The sequence below is a fragment of the Apodemus sylvaticus genome, chromosome 11, assembly GCF_947179515.1.
Source record: "Apodemus sylvaticus chromosome 11, mApoSyl1.1, whole genome shotgun sequence".
NCBI lineage: Eukaryota > Metazoa > Chordata > Mammalia > Rodentia > Muridae > Apodemus > Apodemus sylvaticus.
Genome location: NC_067482.1, coordinates 13,921,424 through 13,938,336, shown reverse-complemented (window position 1 = coordinate 13,938,336; position 16,913 = coordinate 13,921,424). Strand labels below are relative to the sequence as shown.

The following is a 16,913-nucleotide window of genomic DNA, read 5'->3' as shown; positions in this document are numbered from 1 at the left end:
ATTGTTAAGACTTGGGCTAACATTTTAGGAACTGAAGAAACATATAGAAGTGGACCTTCATTGGTAGACGGTCCAAATAACTGCCTTAAATAACATGGTGGTCCTCCTTGATGAATCCAGACCAATGTTTTCGCAGAGTATCAGAAGTGAGATAGGCTAACACTGGACAATGAACCCAAACTTTTCAGGGGTAGATTCCCCTTGAATGCTCAGCCTCACACCATTTTATTCTGTTGCCTCAACTACACTGTTCCATTTTCAGCAACCCCATCTCCACTTCCTTGTCATCACTACATGAGACAAGTGAATATGATACAGGCATAAACATAGATACCCAGAGTTATCTTTTGTCTCATGTAGATAAGGGAAATTCTCTTCCCTATTCCTCCTAAAGCATTTTATTCAAGTCCTCAGAGTCCTAGTAAGGTTTGCTGTGAGTCCTAGGTAAGGTTTGTTGTGCTGTTGCCCAAGAGATGAGCTCAAAAATGTCCCACTACTTTGCTTCATTTTCCCTAGTTCTCCCCAGGTCTATTCTTTCCTAAGAACACTTAACACACCGTAACTACTTCAAATATTTGCCTTGGTCCATTTTTTAAAGAATTAGTTCAGATGCTTGAAAGATGGTTCAGGTGTTAAAGTGCCTGCTACACAGAAACAAGGACTGAATCCCCAGCACATCTAACTAATCCATGAAGATTATTGCCTCAACTTTACCAATAAGCCTGCTTCGCCAGGGTCATAAAGTCCACAAGCATGCAGCAAATGACTTCAATGCCCTTCTTCTTAATGAGGCACACTTTGAAACCTGGACTTCAAGACCCATTTCTCAAGTGTTTTAAAAAGACTTTATAAAGGCTGTCCAACATAATGGCTTCTGGGAAGAACCTTGGGGTCAATCCCAGGCTTGGATTAAATCCTTGTATCAAATGCCAAGGAAGTAGGCACTAAGCTCTAATAGGGATCACTAGAGATGCCAGCAATCTGTTCCCAGATAATCTTAAGTGTTCTTTCAAATACTAAGCTTGTTAGTCCAATTTCTTCTTGTGTCATATAGAATGAGTTATTTCTTGGAGGATAAGGAGTCTATCATCTTTATATCCTCTGGAGCAGCTTGCTCATCAAAGACATAAACACTGAATAAATTTATTCTGGGTCTTGGCAGGTCTAAGGTATCAAGCTTGCTCAGTACTGTTTAACTCAGTTTGTATGATGGTTGTCTTGTAGGTCAGACTAATGACACTAAGATCTGGCAGTTGTTTCATATTTGTAGTACATTCCCAAAGCTCAGCAGGTGTCTGTTCACCCCTACTCCAGGCCCAAGGATGACAAGTTTCATCTCAGCATAAATTTCCATGATCACCAAGAAATCAAGGTAAAAATCTGCAAAATGGCATATCACATATCATCATATGCACACTCAAGAGTAATACAAGTCTCTTAGCTTGGATTTCTTCTGACAAAGCACATCACATAACTTCAAAATGTATTCTATATGAAATCCTTAAGTAATTCACCAAACAAGAAAACAAAAAATACTCACGTTGTTTGAGTTTGTAATTGTTTTATGTAAATCACTTTGGTTTTTTTTTTAGTTTACAAGGTAAATACCAACCCAAAGCACAAATAATCAAAACCCAAGACAATGTATGCGGTTGCAAAATGGCCATTTATTGCCTACAGGGAAAGGAAAAGTGGGAGAGAAGGGGAAGAGTACACAGGTGCAAGGAAACAAGCATATATTTAGCCCTATACATCATGTGTGAGCAGTACCCAATCTCCAAAATGGAAAAAAAGTATTTTGTCATCTGACATAATAGTTAAGGTTCTTAAGCACCTCCCTTCTGAGCTGCCACAAGATTTAAAAGGCAGGACTGCTTTGTTTAGTCAATGTTCACATTAATGAAAAGAATACCACCACCCAACTGTGTCCTTTTGCACACACATTTTTCTACAGTGTCCACTATGAAAACATCTCAGCTGAGCAGTTCAGTCAAGATCCAGACTTTATCAACTGTATAATAAATAGAAAAATAAAGCAGCTGGTGATTTTATCAGAGAGAATGAGAGTAGAACCATCTTCTCCAGAGATGACAAGAAAGAGTTAAATGTTGAGAATATCACAGAACCAGTCTATCAAACATTAATTAGTAAGCTACAATTACATGGCACTTCATTAAATCCTCTAAGAAAAGAAGAAAGAGAAAAGCTTAGATTGTAAATGATTAGCAGAACACAAGCTGATTTAGTGCTTGGCTTTTTCTGAGGGGGAAAAATAAAAAATACACAACCTAAAACAATAGAATCTGCTTAGAATTAATAGAAATTAACTGCTTAGAATTAATAGAAATTATCAAGTGTTCATGGGGAAAATTACTAAAACAACTTGCTTAGTTTTAGGATCATGTGCTTTGCTTTTAGACCACTGTATAGTTATAGTTACAAAAACACTATATAGGCCACAGAATGACTCAAGTGTATGCAAAACAATAAATTAATCAACGTAATGCCAGGAAACAAAAAAAAAAAATCTTTTCCCTAATCAAATGGTAAAAAGTCCATGGACAATTACTTGGCACTTATACAGTTGAAAACTAGATACGACTTAATCTCTGGTCAATATAATCAAACATCCTGGCCTTTTAAGAGAGAAAGGGTGTGTGTGTGTGTGTGTGGGTGTGTGTGTGTACGTATGTATGTATATATATATTTCTCTTTAAAACCAGAGAGAGGGGGGTGGGGAGGGAGGGAGAGGGAGAAAGAGGGAGAGAGGGAGGGGAGAGGGGGAGAGGGGAGAGAGAAAGAGAGAGAGAGAGAGAGAGAGAGAGAGAGAGAGAGAGAGAGAGAGAGAGAGAGAGAGGCAAGGCTACTCTACTTCAGATACAAGAGTTCATCATTTGCCCTCCTTGAGATACTCAAAGTACTCCTATTGAACCCAACATACCTCAGCTTCTTTTGGGTGAAAGTACTGCTGCATTTGGACAACTAACTGTATGAATGCCTGTAGTGCACTTCTCAGTGCTGCTGGTGTTTAAGAATCTGCCACTCACAACACTGGACAATTCCAGATCCAGTGTGTAGTGACAGCCATCCAAACCCCTCCTCTCTCAAGTCAGCAGAGCACCGCTCGGGAATTACACAGGTAAGGGAATATACTTTTAGCAAGTTAAGCACAGAGAAAGGACAGTAGTTTCTGAATAAAGAGCAACCCCCACATTACAGCACTTACTGCATTAAAGTTGGAACAGTAAGGAGGACACTAAGTCTGTACCATAAGCAGCAGAGCCATTGCTTGGCACACCAATACTGAGCCAATATTCTGAGTTCAAGTAACTACACACAAATTAAATGAATGGAGTACACTGAACAATGCTAAGAAATACTCTCAAATAATGAGTAAGGATCATTTTTCAGAGGGCTGCTACCATGACTCCTATGCTTTTCCGATGGACAGATAAATAGGGAAATCTAACGCAGGGATCCTGCTGAAGAAAATAATGAGTTAACAGGTGTCATTTTGAAAGGTGCACCATGCCACCATGCCAAGCATCATGGCTTCTGATGGCACACTTCTAATTTCAGTTCAGTGCTATTAATTTTATAGGGTGCACTATAAAAACCAACATTTAATAGGCATGCCCTTAATTCATATCCTTTGAAAATGAGATTATCTTACTAAGAGTACTTTCAGTCTGTCCTTTGGATCCAAAAATAAATCAAGTTTAGAATAAACCAAGTTAACCAAACTTATGCCAAAATTACTGTATTAATAAAACTTTCCCTGGAATCTGCTTCTTCCTACAGGCCTTTTACCTGAGACATTTACATGAATGCATTTGGTCAGAACAAGCATACACACTCTTCCTTATCCTCTTCCTGAGCAGGCTCCTGCCTTTCTGCTTCTCTTCCTGGTTTTCTTTCTGTGGCTCTTGCTCAGAACACATAAGGGTTTTTCTTTTATCTTTTTAAGCATTCAGGTGGCAATTACGAAAGATGCTCTTGGGACCCTATTCTTAAACTTTGGTAAATAAGCAGGTTAAAGATGTGCTAGCATTTACTCGTGTTTGAATTTTAAATTTGGGAATCATGGTGCATTTATAAGAATTAAAATCTTCCAGAGCAATCATAAGCATAAATGCTCTCTTCTGTCTACAAATTCATAACTTCAGTTTAAGTTCCTGATTTATAAAAATAAGTCTAATGTCTCTACTTAATTTATCTACTTCTAATACACAAAAGTCATACAAAAAGGATACAAACCAAATAAAAGTCGGTAAACAAATTTTTAACACATTAGAAAGGTGTTACTTTGGGTTTTATGGGGGAGGGAACAAAACAACCTTACAAACATGACAGCTCACATTTCAGTCAAAATATTTGTTACTTTGAACATGTGACTAAGAATTCTTGCTTGCTACAGGACCATTACTGAAATACAATTTGTTTTCTGTGACTGAAGCTACGAACCAGTTAGCATACTTTGCGAAACTATTAAAATATTTCAAAAAACTCAAGAATTTAAAAGATGAAATTTTAAATCAGTATTAGGCTGACATAAAATTTTAACACTAGGAAATTTAGCCTTGTGTTAGAAATGACATTCTATGTTCCTGGTCCCTTCAAGGAGCTCACTCAACCTATTGTTCCTTGGTACTTCCCCTTCCCTTTACTATTTGCTATTGAGTATACAGGTGGTATGTGTGATTCTTGCTAATTCTTGGAAGTACAATACAGACTTAAAATTTCACCTATTGACAAGACATACTCAGGAGACAGAATTTTTAACAGCACAATATTGTCCATGTTCTAGCTTTAATTGCCACACCTTCAATTTTTAACATAATCTGCCACAGATTCAAGTGATATGAGTCTTGGATAGATTTTAACTTTCTCCCTTCTCAGTGATTTATGACTTTAAGACAACAAGAAAAAAGGGGGAGGAGGAGAAGTTTCATAATTCTACAAACTATAACACTAAAACATAGTGGCTTTTAAAGTACATTCACACAGGATGCTTATCAGTAAAATTAAATATCTGCCTATGAATACCAGAAATGTAATTTGAAAAGAAAGAGATTAGAACAAGGCAAATGGGAGGGGGTAGGGAAGCTGGTCTCGGAACCCATTGTGCCATACCTGACTTTAACATGTGATATTCGAATGAATGTTCACACGCCTTACATCAAATAAATCAAACAAAAATATCAGCTATGTTGTACAAAATTTTTTTTTACATAAAACATCATAAATCTTGAACAGATTTACTGTATCTGAAGTCTAAAAAGTTGCCTATAGAATGGTGCTGGGATTCTGTTCTCTGCTTGCTTTTAGGCAGTGCTGTTGCTTAAAAGTTGACACCAGGCACAATATTGTAAAACAAAGTCAACAAGCAAGGAGCAGTAAGTGATTTGAGCCTTTTCCAGATGTCAGTCCTGAGAATGCTGCAATCTTCCCCATCAAAGTGTGTAAAGCTATGAGGATACTGATGCTTGACAGTGGGTGACTTGACATGCACTTGTATTACTTTTATAATGGCAAACAGTGCAGTTTCCCCTTTTTCAAACAACACCATTTTAATAAATTTAACACTCCAGTTCTTAAGACAATTACCAGAAATCATATTTAACATTTAAAAAAATACATAGCATAATCTAAAAATGCCCAAATTTTCTCTTATCAGATAAAATATGCAGCAGCCCAAAGGCATAAAGCTTATTAACTTATTCTGAGAACTAAAAAGTATATGAGCATATATATTTCACTTTTATTGACTATATACCATGTCATTCACCTTGTTCTTTGGGCTTCTCACTGCCAAAGTTTCAAATGGCATGCATTTAACAAGACAATGCTGAGGACAGCAGCATTTCTGATCATCTGAACTGGCAGCTCAAAACAAGATACCACTCCTTTTACAAAGGGAACAAGGGGAAACAGTGTGTGAAATTTGGGCAAGAGGTTAAAGGGAAACCGTGCACATGAAATTTGGAATACCATGCCCTAGGTGTTTGCCACCCCAAACAAAACACAATCACCTACTTCAACATAGCTACTACCAACATTTACGAAAACCACATTAAAATACACAGGATAATGAATGGTTTGAAAGAGTGCATTTGGAAGCAGAGAGACCCAATTACACACCTTCTTGCAACAGAGTGCCTCAATCATACACAAAATAAACTTAAGCTGTTTACAATGTTTCCCAATTTTTTTTATTTTCCCCTCTACATTTAACTATTAAAAAAGATTTGTATTAATAAATGGGCTCCTCTGTGGTTCATATACAATCATAAGTGAACTTTAAATTTCATTTTATACAAACATCTCAAAAATATTGGGAGTGAAGTATGGTAGGAAATATTGCTCACATTGCTAATTAACATGCGTCTATGAACAAAGAAGAATGTTCTGTTAGTGCATATACCTCCAGAGCAGAAAACCCACCCCAACAAAAGATATAAACTAAACATACAGTAGCTGATTACAGAAAAAGGTAATGTCCACAAAGTTAAGTTTTTCATGCTATTCTACTTTCCAGTACTATGCTTCAGGTAATCAGTCTTCATGGCTAGATGTTGGATGCTTGAGGTATATAAGAAGGGACACCTGAACACTGAGGAAAATCTTTCAGCAAGGGATTCTTTTGTTTGTTTATTCAGGTACTTTAACATTTTTAAAAGAATATTTTATTTACATCAAACTTTGCTGAACTACAACGACATTCCAATTACAATAGATGGCACTGCCTCTGTCACTAGGCACTTTTAAAAGGGAGTTTAGGCTTTACAGAGCTCTTCTGGATGCAGTCCTGTGTGATATTATATCACCCCACCACCCTCATCCCACTAAAATTACCCTTTGGGAAAATATTCTTTTATATAGCCTGATCAGTGAACTATGGAAGAAATTAGTATAAAATGACCATAGGAAATGTATCATTTAAGACTAATAAAACAGCCTAAGATGTCAGGTTTGGAAGAGGAGACAATTTGTATATATTTAAAACTAATTAAATAATTTAAATTTGACTTGTACTTTATATATTAGTGAGACACAAATATAGGCTATTTTCTTTTAAAATTTCATCACATAATGGAAAATTTCTTGTTTATTAAAAATATCACACTTTGATACTAGAAACAGTAAAGTGCATGAAAAGTTTAAAATATAAATTTCAGAAAACTCTTATAGCAGCAAAAAAGCAGAATAAAGAAAAACTTAAAAACACAGACACAACCTTTTCCAATGTTACTGTGCCATAATTAACACTTTCTAATTTTGCCAACTAATTTTCTCCCCACAAAATGGTGTTTACGCTCTCTGCCTCTTAAGAAAGATTTTCAAGTGGTACCTCCTGGACAACAACAACAAATGGCGGGGGATTTCCAATACATCTAGAGGCATCAAACTTTGGGAATAAAACAGTAGCTAAATTCAAATCTACACAGAATGGCAACGAAGATTAAAAGCATATGATGGCCATTTGGCAGCTAGAGTCAGAAAATAAATGATCCAAGGTTTTCAATTACTTCCCCAAATCTGTCTTTTCTTCAAAATCATCTCTACTTTTATCTTAAAATGAAACAAAAAACCAAAACAACAAACACCCATTTTACTTTAGAAAACATGTATATTATCTGGCTTTCCTTTTCTGAAACTCTAACCATGGGCTTTTCATTCAGCAATTTTCCTTACATGTAGTGGTAAAGATATAGATCATATTTTTTCTAGTACAACCAGACAGAATAAAAAAGGGTGGGCATGAAAATGAAAAATACCAGACACTAATTTTGTGGGCATCCTAAAAACACCAAATTTTACTTTCAAGATGTATGGCAGTATTATCTGCTATTTCCTTATAAATGAACTTGAGAGACAGGCTTAGAGTTGATACTTTTACAAAGACTAGGACTAATAGGCAGACAAAGTAAAGAGAAGAAATGAGAGAGAAGAAGAGAAGAGAAGAGAAGAGAAGAGAAGAGAAGAGAAGAGAAGAGAAGAGAAGAGAAGAGAAGAGAAGAGAAGAGAAGAGAAGAGAAGAGAAGAGAAAAAAAAAGAAAACGAAAAAGAAAAAGAAAAAGAAAAGGAGAAAAGTGATTCCTCAAACAAAGCAACCAGCATTTGGCCAGCAACCTGTCACAAACTATGCTTGATTTTAAAGCACATTATGCAATTATCTTTCATTTGTCAAATTGTCTTGTTATAGCTAGTGGCTATCATAGTTAATGTACAAATCAAGCAAATTTAAGTGCTTTGTTAATGTGCAAATGACTTGAGAGCCAAAATTCAGCTTGTTATGAAAGAAAACAGAAACTCAAAAGTTTTTCCTATAAGGCATACCATCATTCAATTGAAAATCTTGTATTTGGAGTTTTTAAAAATCACCGTTTACAAAAATGATTGACTTACTTGAAAACATTCAAAAGAATGTATTTGTTTTTAGAGAACAACATTGGTGTGGGGTCTCAAATTAGTGATTTATCAATTGTGAATGTTGGTTCCTAATACAATAGGAAAATAAATCCAATTTTAAAGTATATTAAGCTTTTGGATAGATAGAGACAGACAGTAATACTTTGGTTCCAGCCCTAGTGCCAAATGATATCAGTATGCACAAAAATATACAAAGTCTTATAGCAAACACATAGTGAAAGGAACCTGAAAAAGCAGCGTTAAAGATGGCCATACTTCACTCCTACATACTTTGATTTACAACTGTACAGGTCCATAGCGACAAATCCCCGTCTCTGCGGGGCTGTACTCCACTACCTCCGATTAGGCAAGTGAACACCATTGACAAGAGGCAGGAGTGGAGGGTGGAGTTCAAGTTGTGTTAACAGTGAGAAGTGGTCTGAAGGGATGTGAGGGTGCGGACACCCAGTGATGTTGTTCTCAACCAGCCATTGAGGATCTAAAGGCCCCAGGACACCAAGCACGTTCATATGAGTCTTGGAATAGAAAATGTAGTCAATCACACCCTGGAAAGAGATTAGGGATAACAGAAAGGAGAAAGAAAAATATGTTTAAAAAGAGAAAAACTCCATGAAAAGAACAATTCTTTATTTGGAAAAACTAAGAAATCTGTATTCCTGGTACCTGTTATCCTGACTGTACATTCAACAAGCCTCTAATCTTTGATGGGTTATTATATGAATAAAGGTTGCTCAGTAGAAAAACACAGCATCTTACTGCATCATAAAGTTTTACACTTGTACTTAAATTATAAAACAAAAATGCTAAATACACAAATTTATGTCTAGGCACCTCTTAGAATAGACCTTCTTGGTTTAGTAAACTCTAACATATTTTTACAGTTACATACAGTTAGCTGTCTAAATTTGCTTACTTTAAAATACCCATTTCTACAAGTTCTGGACTGAAGCAAAGTATCAATTAGCAGGAAGAGACATGCACACACAGACATACACTTGTATATATAACATCTGTTCTATTTCCCAGAGCTAGATGATTTAATTCATGTGATTAGTAAATAGCAAAACTAATGTGCCTTCACTGCCCCAAGCTGCGTAGGTTTCACTTAACCTAGTGTTGACCTATAGCAAAGAGCCCACACTCAAGTAGAAAGCATTTCTACATGTGAAATCCATGTATTTATCATTTACTATAACGAAGCCTTGTTATATTACTCAGGTGGGCTTGACTTTGAGACCCTCAACCTTCACATGCTGACATTACAGGTATGTGCTAAACACTTGACGCACTGAAGATATGTTAAAGAACATCTTAAAGTGATTTTAACCAGTTCAGAAGATCAAGGTAAATGGCTTAAGCTAATATGCCAAATTTTGTTTTTTTTATTTTATAGTTTATGGACATGTTAAAAAGTAAGATTCTAAAAAGTATGGATTTTCTCTTAAACTATTCATATACAAAGGCAATGATAACAGTATTAGTTCTTCTGGGGTACATTTACAATTATATTATTTATTATAAATATAAACATAGGATTTAAACTATATATCACTAAGTTCAGAAGAATTTCTTTGAACTTCTACAAAAAAACAGTACTATACTAGAGCTGGTAATTTCTAACCTTAACAATACCTTTCACAACAATGTGAACAAAACTATCACATTAAATTGAAAAAGTACATAATCCACAAAAAACACTAAAAATCAAGGCTTATTTACCCCCAGAAAGCTAGTTCTTAAATATTTAGCTGCACATTACCATATATGGGTGATCAAAACAATGTAAGCTATCAATGCGTAGATTTGTGTACTAGTAAAACTATATTAACTTTTAAGCAGTTTTTGTCTCATTTCTATGAAAGCTGACTAATATCAACATACAGATATTTCTTCCTCCTTTTTTGGTTTCAAAAGGAGTAAACAAACATCAAAAAATGAAAAAAGGAGGCTGAGCAGGGTGGCATCAACCTTTAACCTTTAATCCTAGCACACAGGTGGCAGAGCCAGGTTTATTTCTATGATTTCAAAGCCAGCCTGGTCTCAAAAGTCAATTCCAGGTCAGCCAGGGCTCACAGAGAAACCCACTCTCAAAAGATAAAACAAAACTAAAAAGGAAAACTGTTATTGAAGATGGGAATGAGCCTATTTAATATTTCCCCTTTGTATTATAATACAATATATATTTATCTATATGTGTATTTTTAGGATAGAAGATGTACAACTCATCCTGAAAATGACAGGAAGTCAAACAGAGGTAAAGAGAAGAGCTACAAGTACACAAAAGGATCAGGAAATGCACAGAGGGAGTAACCACGTGAGCCAGTGCTATTGGTTTATCAAGGAGTATCTTGTTCGTCCTGAACACGAACAGCAAGCAGACTCCTGTTTTTAAGACTTGCTTTTCCTTAAAAAATTGAATTGTTCCATCGATGACATGGGAATATAGTAATACAACTATGTAGATAAGACTGACATTAAGTACAACCTATAACTCTACCCCTACAAGAAACTTGAGAAATCATAAGATAAATAAGATATTCAAAAAAAACTTTTAACAGAATAGTGGATGAGTTCAATTCCAGGAAAGCTTAGCTATACCAGGTGTTTAAATTCTTGCTAAGCACAGGTGGGAACAAACAAATGAAGACTGACTGAATTTCAACAGTACCTGATACATAGTAAAAAAAAAATTAGAAATATGAGCTATTACCACTATTATCTGAAATGTGAATAAAAGTTTAAAAAGAATTTAAGTGATATCAGTTATGATCATGAAACCCAACAAAATTCCTTGTTTAGTTGTATATTTAAGCCAGACATTTTTGAAACTGGTTTTTGTTTGTTGGTTTGCTTGTTTTTGAATCTTTGCTAATTTTTCTTTTATTTTATGTCTATGAGTATTTTGCCTGCATGTATGTATGTATGTCAAACATTTGCGTGTCTAGTGCTGGCAGAGGCCAGAGTCCTACAAACTCTTTAGCAAATCCTATAGGTATGTGTCACCACAACTGGCAGTCCTGAAAACTCTTAATCATAAGGGTTAATTTTATTTACATGCTTTTATTTAAAATAGTTCAGATGCTAGTCCATAGACTGCTACTTACTTTGAAATCAAAGGTGTAATTGGTATAAGGCATCAAGTTATTTTCATAGGCGCTCTTAAGTTGGAAGCCATGTGTGATTCTCCCTTCTGAGCTTCCATTCTTTCCACTACAGCTGAAATTCATAAGACACTCATTGTACCGTAGTTCCTTGAAGTCTTTATGGTTGTCAGCTACTCCTCCATTGCTTAAATATTCCACAACACCTAGCAGAATAAAGAAAGAACACTACCCTTTAATGTTTAGAGCAAAGCTGAAGTACTACAGACACACCAAGGTTAGAGTTTGCTTAAAGCCTATGACACTCTTAGCTGGGCTTGGTGGTATAGTCTTTAATCCCAGTACCCAAGAAGCAGAAAGACAGGCTGTCTTCTCTGAGGTCCAGGACAGCTTGGTCTACACAGGAAGCTCCAGCCAAGCCTGGTCTGCATAATGAGATACCATCTCAAAAACAAAACAAAACAAAGAAAAAAATGTGTTCCTGTTGCTGGTGTTTACATTCTTAAACACTAGCAATTTCATATAACTTAACCTCATTAAAAGGCATTTTCCTATTTCAGAAGAAAGTTATCAAGATCACTAGGAATACTGTCAACTTTAATAATTCTTTAGGTTCAGATAACTTCTAGAATCTAGAGAGCATTCACCAGAAAGCTCATCTTAAGTGCTTTGGTAATATTACTCTAAACTACTATATCTTTAGCAGTACTCAAAATAATCAATCAACAACAAAAGAAAATATACAAAGAACACTTATAAAAAATATTATTTGCAATAAACAGGTTTGCCATCCTCAGCAATACAATGTCCAAGGTTAGCTTAGAAAATCACTATTTTTTTTTATTGTTATTTTGCTATTTTATGTATATGAGTGTTTCAGTTGCAAGTCTGTCTCCATAGGCCAACAGAGAGTATCAGGTTCCCTGGAATTAATACTGATTACTGATGGTTGTGAACCACCATGTGGGTGCTAGGAATCAAACCACATCCCTCTAGAAGAACAGCCAGTGCTCTTAGTCATTGAGCCATCTCTTCAACCCCTCATTTGAGTTAACATAAGTCTCTGACACCTATGAAAAACATCTTATGTCTAAGTAATATTATATGCTAGAGACCAAAAATATTAGATGTGTATAAAAAGTTGAAAGTGGTATCAGCTTCAAAAAGTTTCCAAACAAAAGTCTCTCACCCCTTTTATAATTACTTAGCAAAAGTGTTAAATTCATCTATTAATGATTAAGGATGACAAACGAATATGAAGTAAAATGAATATCAGTGTTGTGAATAACTGAAAAGAAACCACAATTTTTCAAGCATTTATATTATGCTGGGTATACAAACAATTTAATGAGGCCATTATCCATAATGAATAACACATATAGCTGCTAAAAAATAGAATCAGGGTCCAACTCTGACAGTCTGATTTGAGTCAGTGAGCTATGCTATGCTATGCTATGGTAACAGTGATAATAATAGCTATCATGAATGGTTTCAGGAAATCATGTGAAATAATATAAGAAAAACTTGTACTTTCAGAGAAACTTAAATAATTATTTTTTGTAAAGAACTAAGAAAGAGGGATGTGGAATGGAGAGACAATTTGGTCAGTAAAGTAACTGCCATGTAAGCATGAACATGAGTCCAAGCCTCGGAACCAGTGAAAACAGAGCTGATTATGGTGGCGAGTCCTGTTAACACCTGCACTGGGGTGCACAGGCAGACAATCCCTTTAATACCAGCACTAGGGTGCACAGGCAGACAATCCCTTTAATACCAGCACTAGGGTGCACAGGCAGACAATCCCTTTAATACCAGCACTAGGGTGCACAGGCAGACAATCCCTGTAACACCTGCACTGGGGTGCACAGGCAGACAACCCTTGTAACACCAGCACTAGGGTGCACAGGCAGACAATCCCTTTAATACCAGCACTAGGGTGCACAGGCAGACAATCCCTGTAACACCTGCACTGGGGTGCACAGGCAGACAATCCCTGTAACACCAGCACTAGGGTGCACAGGCAGACAATCCCTGTAACACCAGCACTAGGGTGCACAGGCAGACAATCCCTGTAACACCAGCACTAGGGTGCACAGGCAGACAATCCTTGTAACACCAGCACTGGGGTGCACAGGCAGACAATCCTTGTAACACCAGCACTGGAGTGCACAGGCAGACAATCCATGAGGCTCATTGGTCAGCTAGGTAGGCCTAACCTACTTGGTGATCCCTACGCTGGCAGGGACCCAGTCTGACAAACAAGGAAGGGCACCTAAAGACTGACTTCTGTTGAGTAGGTGAGCATACATACTTGCACATACCACGATGCATACATGGGTAGTTAGGAGGGGCAAACTGGCCTAGGGGTCAAAACCAAATATTTGCAAAAATCTCATCATTTACTTACTATGAACAAGGTATTTTCTAAATTTGGTGACTATAATTTCCAAATATAGGTATTTAAGTTATCTTATATTTGTACTATTGATGGCTAGGAATGCTTGCCTAACATGCAAAAAGCTTGCATTTGAGTAAGGTAAGGATTAAACAGTTTAATAATAATAATTAAACAGTTTAATAATAATAATAATAATAATAATATGCAATATTTGTAATATGTTTTGCTAATAGTACAAACGCTTTTGTTTTGCATTTGAAATTCAAGATCTAAGATGGAGAATTAAGTTTTACAAAGATGATGATAAAGTAGTCCAGTGGTGTGATTCTTGCTAGAATTATGATCTTTCTACTATACCTAGTAGTAAGTACAGAAAGATCGCGGAGAACCTGCCAATATTAAGTGAGACAGCTATCTGTGATGAATATTCTCTAAAGCGTGTCCATCTTTGCTTTAACTCTGTGCCTCGGGAAGCTGATTTTGCATTGATGCAAACATTTCCTTACCCCTATAGCTTCTAGCTGGACTTGGTTAATGGGCAACCCTGGCAGAAGATGGAAAGGTGAGAGCAGAGTTAGAGCATCCTCTTCCCCCAGCTCCCTTTTTATAATTTGGCAGGCACTGACCGTACAATTCAATTCCAAGTCATCACACCAATGATTGACTATCGCCTATAACTATACTTCCAACATCTGAGGACAGTTCCCACCATTCTTCCAGTTAAGAGCAAGAGTAGGAGTGGTTAAAGTACAAAAGTATTCACTGTTTTGTTTCACGTAAGCCTGAACCCTCCTTTGGAAGCAGTTTCCTTACTAATATTTTTTCAACTAGTCGCTGTCTTATCTCTCAAATTCCAACTGCTATGTTCCTTAATTTAGAAGAGCCCTTTTAGGAGCTGGATGGTCTTCCAAACAAGACTAAATGTGAAACTGAAAGCAAAGAAAAAAGTAAATACCTGACTCTGGCAATGAGTTAAGATCTGCACATAGCACCAGCGGGATGGAATTGGGATCTGCAGTTGGGCTGCCAGGCCTACTTGAGGCTTTCTCCAGAATGTTTTTAACCTCTGAGACAAACATCATGGTCTGAATCAGTTTCACATCAGAATACTCTGGGTCCCAATGCATGTGAGCATTTGCCACTATAAGCAGCTGTTTGTCTGCAGCATGAATAGGCTTCATACCTAAATTTAAACAGCATAAAAAAGATGTAGAATGTTATAATCATATTTTTGTAAAAGAGCACTTTAAATGTTTCTGAATAAGATCCATAGCTACTTCATTATTCTTTTCTATATGTACTGATTTTCATCTCATACTTATCTGAGAAGCTGAAGGGTAATTCTGGAAACCATGATACATTCATTAGTTATTCATCTTAATCATGTTAACAAATGGTAGCTGATGGAATACACTTTGTCTACCATGTATTTTTCTTTATAGCCTTGGTGAGCTAAGTTCACTTTTACATTTTCAAAGAGACTCTTTGTCCCACAGAGCCAAAAATATTTAGTATCTAGAACATTACAGACAGTGTTGCTGATTCCTACTGTATATCCTTAAGGTAGAAATTATCACATGATATAATCAATATTTGTTTGGGTTATAGTACTTTTCATCTGCTGTGTTGTTGGTTTAAACAAGCATGTTTTTTTTTTGTTTTAGGTTTCTTTTGTTTGTTTTAATTTTAAGTGATGTGTGCATGTGTACCACAGTATGGGGTTTGTGCATGAGTGTAGAGGCCAAGAAGAGGGCATTTGATCTCATGGAACTGAAGTTAAATTAAAGGTGTTGGGAACCACCCAAAGTAGGTATTGAGAACCAAATTCCTGCATCCAAATTCTGGGAAAACAATGCATGCTCTTAACTGTTGAGGCATCTCTCCAACATGAAACAAGCACTTTTAAGTGACTCTTATTTAAATAGCATAATATCTAGTGAAAGATGTTTCCAGGTGAATTAACCAATACTTAATTTCTTGCCACTGTACAACAAATCATTATTCATCTTGCATTTCACAAGCTTAATAGTAACAGTCAATAGCAAAAATCAGTAACAGTGTATGAACCTACAGAAAATGAAAATAAGGAAATTTGCTACCCAAGTAAATTCCCAAATAAAATTAATTTTAAAATGAAAATTGTGGGACTGGATAATGGCTCAGCACTTATTGCTCTTGAAGAGGACAAGGGTTTGGTTTCCAGCACTCATATCAGACTGCTCACCACTACCTGGTAACTCTACTTCCAAGGGATCCAACACACTTTCAGACTGTTATGGGTAGTAGGCGTGCATATGTGTGTGTGTGTGCGTATGTGTGTAGGCATTACTCTCAAAACAAACATTAGAAAATTGGTGCTTCAAAACTCTGGATACTTACTTTGTGTGGATTCGGTCTATTTGCCACTTAGTGTTTTTGATACTCGGGTTAATTTGAAAAAAGATAACCAGCTAGACAATTTTAAATTATTTTTTTCACTAAAATTCTGTTAAACATGGTATTTTCCTAATGTGGGCATGGTAATTAATACAATATAAAGTATAAGAAGTAAACTTAATAGGCAGTGGCAGAAAGATGACGAAAAAAACCTATCTAGTCTCATAATTTTCATTGTAAAATTAACTTTACTTGGGGTAGCAAATTTATGTCCTTATTTCATTTTCTGTAGGTTCATACACTGTTAGTGATTTTTGCTACAGAGTTTTACTATTAAGCTTGTGAAATGCAAGATGGATAAGGATTATGCAGTAGCAAGAAATGAAGTTCAAGGCAGAAAACTCAATGCTACTTAGCATTTCTAAAATGTGAACAAGAATTTCTCGTTTTTTAAAGTTTATTTACTTTTGGGCTGTTGAAGCATCAAGTGAACACTCAAAATTAAAATTTCTATTGAAATGTGCATAAAAATAGATCAGATTTTTCCATTGAAATACATACAAACTCTAAAGAAAAAGCCTACTTTCTAAGTCTAATATTTAGGT

The 16,913-nt window shown here is 36.0% G+C and overlaps 1 protein-coding gene across 10 annotated transcripts in view; it reads right to left on the bottom strand.

The window, feature by feature from the left end:
* Window positions 1–1,645: 1,645 nt before the first annotated feature.
* Cnot6l (CCR4-NOT transcription complex subunit 6 like) overlaps window positions 1,646–16,913 on the bottom strand; it is a 93,785-nt gene continuing 78,517 nt past the window's right edge. For all 10 annotated transcript variants that reach the window (XM_052199570.1, XM_052199568.1, XM_052199569.1 and 7 more), the window contains 3 exons: window positions 14,888–15,115; window positions 11,538–11,740; window positions 1,646–8,978 (listed from right to left, as the gene is read on the bottom strand). In XM_052199570.1, the coding sequence (XP_052055530.1) occupies window positions 8,766–8,978; window positions 11,538–11,740; window positions 14,888–15,115 (644 nt within the window). In that variant the 3' untranslated portion in view covers window positions 1,646–8,765. The remainder of the gene's footprint in view (window positions 8,979–11,537; window positions 11,741–14,887; window positions 15,116–16,913) is intronic.